We start from the raw sequence: 9314 nt of genomic DNA on the forward strand, positions 1-9314 counted from the left end.
AAAGCTCTTTATTTATACAAAATAAAAATTAACGTTACAGAGAAAAGAATGTTAACTTTCCCAGTAAAAATTGACAAGCTTACTCTCTGAATTTGCGGTTGGTGAGATGGATTATGTTTATAAATTTTTTAATATTCAATATTGTAAAAAAGCAAAATACATTTCTACGATCTTTTTAAAAAGAATGGAAACAGAGTATGTTTATTTTATTTGTTGAAAAATGATTACTTTTTTGCACCGCCAGTGCATGTTGGGCATTTACCGGGATAAAAGTCAAAAAACCATCGAAAATCGGATTTTCGAAAAACTTTAAATGGTTTCTCAATCTACAGCATTGAGCTAAGAAAAATGTGTAATTTATGTACGAACGTATTTTAGTTTTTGAAATACAAGCTCGCAAAGTTCGATTTTACTCAAAATGAAGCACAAAATAACAAAAAAAGCTAACATTTTATAACTACTATAAATCGGTAGATAATTGGTTAATTTTAATAATTGATAGAATGTTGGAAAGAAAAAAAGTTTACTTTACTTCAAAACAACTTTTTAAAAAAGTAATTATTTTCAAAATATTAGTGAAAAACCATACAAATTCTGTGTTTGACATTGTGCCAAACAAAAGTCCTTATAGATCCTAAAGTTTCATCTTACACAAACTATTCTGGGACTATTTCACTTCGATTTTATGATTGATTAAGGTGCGACCACCCGTGACAAAGAAAACTATTCAAACTTGAAACAATGCATTGCTCTAGTGTCAATGACTGGGCGACTCCATAGCTGAAGTAAAGTTGTAGTGTCGCTGGCACGACAAAACTGAGGAAATGTATTACTACCAAGACATTTACTGAAGACATGATGGTACTAATTGCTGCACAAATTCCTATATATAAACTTTAGATAGCTGAAACTTAGTAGAGAACTTGCTTACGGAAGGTACACGAAGAGAGTATAACCATTACTTAATTTGCATCTGGCATTGATTTGATTAAGTATTTATGCGTATTATAATTCATCAATCAACATGAAACCTTCCGTTAAGATCTTGCACATTGAACAGATTTAGTGCAAAATTGAGAAGTTGTCAACTTGTTAATTTGTTAAATTGAACCTTCTAGAACATCGTTCTGTACATTTAAATTGAAACTCTCAGATGCCCACTGTGTGCAGTGTGAGTACACTTGCTCCAAACTTCGAAAACACCCGAATGAAGGCAATGCCCCACGAATGTAAGGAACTTTCTCTCACATCGCTGCAGTTTCCCACCCCGTTAACAAGCAAAAGCAACCCAATCAATAGAACCACCTTAAATGATACCGACGGTGCACGCTGCCTGATTTACCTCCTTCGCCAGCCGTTAGCAAAAGCCACCGTCCTAAACTGCCCGGAAGCGCCATTCCACCGCAAGTTAAAAAGGGTTAGGACGCGAACGAAGAAGAAGAAAAAAACACACCCACTCACGTGAATGGGGGAAAGAAAAATCCTAATTCGCAGTTAGTTCTTTCGCATTACAGCGGCGAGGCAAATCAAATCTATTTTCGTAATTGCATTGCAATTTACGATGTCTAATCTTGTTTTGCATGCATAATTTCCAGCGCATTATCAGCGCGCGGCCACCCAATCTCCCAACTCTCGTCCCGTTTCTGTCGCAGGACTCCCGCAGAAGGTCCTTGCGAGCGATTTCAACGCTCGAACGCGACCTGCATCAGCGCAACTGCAGCTGCCGTACATGCGCATGCATGCAAGGATAACATCGAGCACTCGTGCACCATATCCGGCCCCAGCAGCCATACGATAAAGCCGACGACGACGACCTGGCTAGGGCAAAAGGAAATTGTTTCCCGACAGGATAATAAACCGGAGACGAACCAAGAAGCAGGCGGCGCCGATCGACGCTCGGTTTTGGCTTCCGTTTCTTCGAGCCGTGGAACCGCCTGATGAAGCCATCAACCGAACTGAACAACCCCCAGGGTGGGTGGAATGGGTCTCAGACGGCAGCAGACACCAAGTAGACACCAACCAACAACGACGGCAACGATTGCAAACAGCGCCATGCAAAGTGGCCATGAAACACGTGGTAAAATCCAAACAACAAAAAAATAGCTGCCATTTAATTTAAATTAGATTATGAAACTTCCATTTCCAGCCCTTCATCGGAAGTGGCCTCTCCCTGGGTTCGGGTGGGTCGATGCAAGCTAGTTTTAATTTTGTTACGCCACACGCCCCACACATGCACATGCACATGCACACTTGCCATACGCCACCGAAAGGGGTTCCGCCCGGTTCGTGTTGTTGCGTGATAACGTCCTGGCTGGCACCGGGCAGAACTGGGCAAAACTGGGCAAAACTGGGACAGAACTGGAGGCCAACCGAGCCAAACTGGCCAGCCCGAAACCGGCTAAGCTGCAAGACGATGCAAGACGATGCAAGATGCACGGGGAAAAACTGCCTGCTAAGCGCAAAACTTTTCCAACGCCAAAACGCCAACCGCAACGCGTTCAGCAACATCGCACCTTTTCACTTGTTTTGCGTCATTATCAACTTTCATGGCTATGCGGGGACTGGTCGACGGGTTTCGTTGGGGGAGAGTGGCCCTTTAGCCCACCGCCAGTGTGTGTATGTGTGTGTGGCAAATTAACCCTCCGGTCGGGGGTTGCGCCGGAGATAAAGTTTTTAAATGGTGTTTTAATTTTTGCTCCACGCTCCGCTTGTCGGTGTTGTCTTTGGTTGCGTTCGCGCGTGTGTACACACACAGACACACATACACTTACACGCAATTAATGCACTTTAATAACGTGTTTGATCGGTGTTGGGCGTGCTGCAGGTCGCTTGTTGAATGAAGTCATTTGCGCGTTAGATTTGCGCAAAAAATGCGCTTAACGCCATCGGAATGAATTTGGGTGATTTGTGGCAGATAAGGGCGATTCCCATTGATTGCAGAAGACGCCTAGTGCAGTATTGGGTGATCCTTTCATAGTTTCTAATCAAACGTAATGAGATGAGCCGCGAAGTCCTTTGCTGCCAGAAAGGTAGATTGAAGCGTTGCAAATGGCGCTAAGGACATTCCTAGCTCAGAAAGTCTGACAAGAGAAGCTGTATAAGGTAGGACTGGTAGAATTAAAAAAAAAAGACACAAATGTCCTGGAAGCTCAAGATTTCGGAATGGTCCTTGTCTTGATAAATATTGTCCTTGGAATTCATAATTCACGGTCAGTGGTTTAATACGTATTCGGATAAGTATTCGACATTGCGTTAAATGAATTATAAAAATGGATTTTTTTTAATTTTAACGACATACTACAGCACGAACTGAATCTACCTTTTTCAACAATTGTTAACAAGCGCTCTTCAATAGTCAGACAAAGAAACAACACACACAACACCTGCAACGCAACAATAACCCAACAATAAGAGACAAAACGTACAAACAGTCCTCATTTATAACACATAATCACGAAATTTAACCGAGAATGCCCGGGATAAGGCAAATAAAAGGAGTAAATGCCCTTTCGGAATACAATAACAAAACAAAAGGTCCTGGTGGAAAATGCTTTTCGGATGATAAAAATGTAACATAAGCGCTGTACACAGACCTGAAGACGTTTTTGTTTTTATGTTAGAACAAACACCACACAATTGTTGATCAATCAACAGACAATTTTAGCTTCGAAAAGAATGTGATTTGTTCGATTATTCATCAAGAAAGGCGCTAAAATCATGGAACCCATCAGGCGAGAGGCATTTGGAACTTATTTCATCCTCGGCTTGCTAGTCATATACTTTCAAGGCGGCACTTTTCCCGCAAAAGATCCTCACCAATGGCTCACGACCATTTCGATCGCCACCATCGCGATTGCACATTATCGTTCGCTCGCCATTCCGTGGCGACTAAATCGAGCCATCCCAACCCGCTTGAAGGTGGAGAGCGTACTATTTATAATCCTAATTTATATTCCTTCCCGCATTTAAAAAAAATCAAAAGAGACCCCTCGGAACTCCGGTAATCCGGACGGATGGAGCAAAACCCGGAGCGTCTTTCGGATAATCCTTTTCCCTGCCAACCCGTGTCCGGTAATCGGTGGTAATTATTCATTGTCGATCGAGGATTGTGCGCCACGCTGCGGGTCTAACGAGTCGGGAAAACTGCCTTTCTAAACGGATTGTCACCGCACGCCTGTGTGTGTGTTTCTCTCTCTCTCTCTCTCTTTCACCAGTGCCATACATTTTTTTCTCTCGCTTCGGTTCAGTTCCACTTCTCGACACTGATTACAGATCCATTTCGCATCGATCGATTGCTCCGTGGCTCGGTTGCGAGAGAGAGAGAGAAAGAGTGTGTGTGAGAGAGAGAGATAAAGGGATACCCGGAAAAACTCGCACCGATGGAAGCTTACAAAAAAAGAGAGGGAGCCCATCCCCAGCCGGTACCTAGACAAATAAAATAATCCGAAAGTAAACGAAATGCCCGGCCCGAAATCGAGCATTGTCGGAAGTTTTAGATTAATTAAAAAGTATATCCCACCACGCGTCGGGGGTTTGGGTGCATGGGATTTCCACCCCGCTTTCCCAACACAGCCCCCACAACTCCCCGGGGGGCTAATCCCAACCCGTGCCGGCACCAAACAAATGAGGGTTGGCCGGGATCTTGACAACGATTTGTAGCAAAAGCGTGGGCAAAGCGCGACCGGTCGAGTGCGCTTCTGCAGTCACTCGCTCGATGGGTGGGAAGGAGGGGGGGTGGGTGGAAGGAAGGGTCAAAGGATTGAGCGTAAAGATTGATGAATTACAACCACTAATTATTCGGATCGGTACAAATGGGAGGAGTGCGCCATTCACCGCGAAAAGGGCTGCTGCGAAAAAATGGGGTAAGAAACGGGTGCTCGGATGGGTGGGTGGGAAGAGGGTGATTACTGGGGGGGGTGGAAAGCAACCCAAACATGCTTACAGCGATCCGCCCCGATGGACCAATGGCCCAAGAGCAACAAGGATGTTTTTCAGAAGCGAAAAGCCACCATCCACTGGGAATTGGCGTTCGACTCAAATCCAACCCCTAATGGCCCACCCTTTTGGGAGGGCGCTAGAGATGCATTCCACCCATCCAGCGTGCGGGACCGAATGATAAAGACGTCTCGTGGCGTTTTATTGCCACCAGGAGTTGTATCCACACACCCGTTCGGTTCCGTTCGATTGGATTCGATTTTTATTTATACCTCGAGTGGAGGGTGTTTTTTTCTTTCTTTCTTTCTTTCTTTCTTTCTTTCTTTCTTTCTGCAAACCATGTTTTCTTTTTAACGCACCAAAAGCGAAGATGCCGGTGATTTTTTTTCTCCATTTTATTTATTTTTTTCCTTTCCCCCCATGCACCAACACTTACAGAAAGAAAACTCACTTCCGTCGGTCCACAGCGCACTTCCGTGGGCAGGATATTATTGCGCCCGCAATCACGCGCTTCCTGCCGCTTTTCCAGCGAACCGGTTTTCCAGCGAACCGGTACTTTCGCGATAAGAACTCCACCTGGGAACCACCACCGGGTTCCAGCGGGTGGCCACCGAGGGGATCTTTTGTCTGCACCTGAGCGGGTGTAATAAAGGATGTGATTTATTTTTATCGATGCAATGAAAGCATTCTTCGAGCACAGCTTCTTTCCCTTTCGCTTCTCGTTGCATCACGCTGTTGTGTAGTTGTTTATTTTTCTCCTCGTTCTTTCTTTCATTTTTTTTTCACTGACCCCATCTTCTTTCGATGCTCCTCCGCTGCGGTTCCTTTTCTTTCACCTGCATATCTCGTCCTGCAACAGGAGCAAACCAGCGAGTGGGGGGGATTCTTCCTGTTTTTTTTTGCAATATCCGTCTGCGAAATGGGAATAAATAATCTATAGCGCAATCGTATCAACCACTAAACGATTGAGAAGGTTTTAATGTCGTGGATTACGTTGTTGTGCAGTGCTGGTGGCAGTTACGAATAGAATCTGCTGTTCGTTCCGGGGGCGTTAAGATACATTAGCATGGCGTTAAGCGAAAATAGTCGTTATGTTACTTTGTAGCTATTCGATGGTGGATAAATTGATACCCTATTTTTGATGGATTATAATTAAAGCATGGATTATTATAGATTATAGATTAAAAAGTATAGCAGGAGTATAATTTAAATATGTCTTTACCTGAAGTGAATAAAATCAAACTTACGGCCGAAAGAGTTCAAAGAGAATATATAATACGATTATATTTTATTTGTCATCCTGAAAACTGCAAAAAAATCGAGCTGAAGGTTGAAAGAGTTCATAATCGTCCTCGGCTCTATTAATTACCATATTTTATCGAATATAGTGCGCACTTAAGGAAAAAAAAAGCTGATAAAATAATACCTCCCCACTATCAAGTCACCAAATCAGCAAGTAAGATTAGCTGAATATCTTTGTGCAGAGAAAGATTGACCGGGTGAAACAGCCTCTATGCTGATGATTAAAGATAAAATAAATATGTTTCGAAAAGTTTTTTTTTTTTTAAATACTCTTCTCCACAAAAAAAAATACGATAAAACACGGTAAATTGAATTCCACGCGACGCACTCATGTGAAAAATGTTTGTTGATTATTTTTTTAAACTGCTTCGCATGGCCTACTGCACCAGTCATTAGCACTGCATTTCCACTGCCGTGCCTATCAAAGGAAACATTACTTGCATTTCTGGTCACTTAACAAGTCAACCAATAGAGAAGAGCTCGTAGCAGTTAAAAAAACCCCACAGCGTAACGTTTTCTTTTTTTTACATTGCTTTCATCGCGTTCAGCGTGGCGAAACAAACTGCAGCCCATTGTGTTTGAGCAGGATATTCCTCGGAATTACCGTTGGAGTCCTTTCACCGTCTCAAAGCATCCTCTTCGGCGAACCCTTTTATCCCCCCTAAGGGCCACTCTAGAAGAGAGCCAACCCTTTCTACGCCATCCAGCGTTTCCCACTGGCCCTAATATTCTCTTTTATCAAAAATGCCCTCCCCCACATCCACTAATTATCTCTTCGTTCATCCCACCATCGGCAGCGCTGAGTTTTGTCTTTGCGCCGAGCGAAACTTTTCATCATGTTCGGTAATTACGATTGCATTGAATCCGGATCCGCGCCAGTTAATTATCCACCGCAAACCCACCCGCAACGGCATCACAAGTGCTGCCCTCCGCCACGTGGGGCTTTTAATTAAACTTTGCTCGCGCAGAAAAGATGAATTAACGATTTTTGTGTGCGAATTATTTCTCGCATCATTCGTCCCCACCCACGGACACGTTGCGTTGTCGCAATCGCAAGTTCTCGGTCCGCATTTTGTTTCCAACGTGGGCCAGCCCTTCATTTTGAGTGTCACGTAGTGAAAGATTTGATACAACCACCCACCCACACTCGAAGGGTGCATGGCTGCGTCATGGCGAACGCGCAAAATAGGGTTGCATTTTCCCGGCGGTTGCATTTCCACGCCCAGAGCTTGAAGCACTGACGGGAATGAACTGGCATCAGCTTAAGTCAACCGCAAGTGCCCGCAGATTGTTGACGCGTAGCAGCAGCAGCAGCAGCAATTTAGAAAACTCATTCCTTCCCTTCCAGGGAGAACGTCCGCCAGCTAGCTTAGCTATACAAAAGCCAGCGTGGTTGCGCGAAAACATCCGCGACTGCAAAACACCCTTTTTGTACACCGGCTGGATGCAGCTCTCGTGGCTTTGTGCGTTTGTGAGCCTGTGTCGTAGCAATTAAATTCGTGTACCACCCACTCGAAAGGAGGGTCCTTTCATCTGCATCACGTGCCAACATTCACGAGTCGCGTCGGGTGCATCTCAGTGCTTTTTTCTTGTGCCTCCACTCTTTATTTCGAGCACATTGCCCACCGGTGGTGAGCGTGAAAATCTCCATTTTAATTATTGATAACGCACGACCCGGGAACGTTCGTTCGTTCGTTCGTTCGTCGGTGGCCATTTTTCGGCGGAAACCCCAGCCGGTGGAAAATTAAATACGTGTTGCCGCAGACGCAGAACCGAAGGGTGTTTTCTCACCACCCCACCCATGGAATGGCTACCTTTGGCGTAGGGCAACACCGACTGTTGCTGGGGTTGCTGTTGATGGTTGGACAGGATTTTTCCACCCGGCACGTGCTCGCTGACACGCCGAGACGGGACGCGAACGTGAGTGTTTTGTCTTTTTGTCTTTTTGTCATTCGAGCAATGAACCAGCAGCCCTTCACATGCGGTCCGTTTCAGTATCCACCCCCGGAGTTGCTGGAAAAGATGAAACCGATGCACGATGCGTGCGTAACCGAGACGGGCGTCTCCGAGGGTAAGGCGTCGGGTGTCCTGACTGAATAAATCCACCCACCGGCAACTAAAAAAACTCCCCCTTTTGTTTCCAACTCCACCAGACGCTATCAAGCGGTTCAGCGATCAGGACATCCACGAGGACGACGCGCTCAAGTGCTACATGAATTGTCTGTTCCAGCAGGCGGGCGTCGTGAACGATAAGGGCGAGTTTCACTACGTCAAGATACAGGACTTTCTGCCCGAGTCGATGCACCTGATCACGCTCAACTGGTTCAAGCGGTGCCTGTACCCGGTGGGTGAGACCGCCTGCGAGAAGGCGTTCTGGTTGAACAGCTGCTGGAAGGCGAAGGATCCGGTGCACTACTTCCTGCCGTAACACCGCACCGAGTTCCATGCTGTTGAATTTCATCCAAAATCCAATAAGCATCGTTTCATTGTTGAGTTATCTTTTCTGAAGCCACAATAAACAGTTGCAGTTTTCTTCATATGGTTAATTCCGTGTTTCCATCGCAAACATAACACCCCTTTTTTTAGCGCCCCACTAATCCAACCGTCGGTCTAATTGGCTACATTACGACGGATCAACTAATTTTCGCTCACTTCTCGCTGGACCTTACGAGCTTTGTTTTTTGTGGGGCACTTCAGGCCTAACTGAAATTCGAATTACCATTCCCCTCAAGAGGCCATTGTGGGCAGTAAACCCGGGAAGGCTCATTTAGGAAGGCTTCGAAACGACCTACTAAACCAAACAATGCCCCAATGCCGCTTTATTGTCCGCCCCTGAGTGTTGCGTTTCCTCACTTCCGGTATCGGCTTGATTAGAGAAAGCAAGCTTCCGGTCGGCGAAGCATCCGTCCAACCGCCCGCGGCCAGGAGTAAGAAATTAAAACTTATTATCAGCGCCTAATTACGCCAGCCCACCAGGGCGAGGAGAGATGCAAAAATTTGGAATATCATTAATCAAAGTTTCTTCTTTCCAAAACAAGGGTCCCGCGCACCGAGCATGGGCGGGAAAAACTTAAAAT

The 9314-nt window shown here is 45.2% G+C and overlaps 1 protein-coding gene across 1 annotated transcript; it reads left to right on the top strand.

Annotated features, from left to right (window-relative positions):
- Positions 1 to 8043: 8043 nt before the first annotated feature.
- Positions 8044 to 8665, top strand: LOC128723235 (pheromone-binding protein-related protein 6-like). The gene is made up of 3 exons (XM_053816956.1): positions 8044 to 8157; positions 8233 to 8308; positions 8391 to 8665. The coding sequence occupies exons 1-3, from the start codon at positions 8044 to 8046 to the stop codon at positions 8663 to 8665; spliced, it is 465 nt and encodes a 154-aa protein (XP_053672931.1).
- The last annotated feature ends 649 nt before the right edge of the window (positions 8666 to 9314 follow it).

The sequence above is a fragment of the Anopheles nili genome, chromosome 2, assembly GCF_943737925.1.
Source record: "Anopheles nili chromosome 2, idAnoNiliSN_F5_01, whole genome shotgun sequence".
NCBI classification, from domain to species: domain Eukaryota; kingdom Metazoa; phylum Arthropoda; class Insecta; order Diptera; family Culicidae; genus Anopheles; species Anopheles nili.

Bases quoted from the DNA above. Each gene is read 5' to 3' on its own strand.
- LOC128723235 (XM_053816956.1), top strand. From the start codon at position 8,044: ATGGCTACCTTTGGCGTAGGGCAACACCGACTGTTGCTGGGGTTGCTG. The intron at 8,158-8,232 runs GTGAGTGTTTTG...GGTCCGTTTCAG, and splicing joins CGCCGAGACGGGACGCGAAC to TATCCACCCCCGGAGTTGCT. The intron at 8,309-8,390 runs GTAAGGCGTCGG...CAACTCCACCAG, and splicing joins CGAGACGGGCGTCTCCGAGG to ACGCTATCAAGCGGTTCAGC.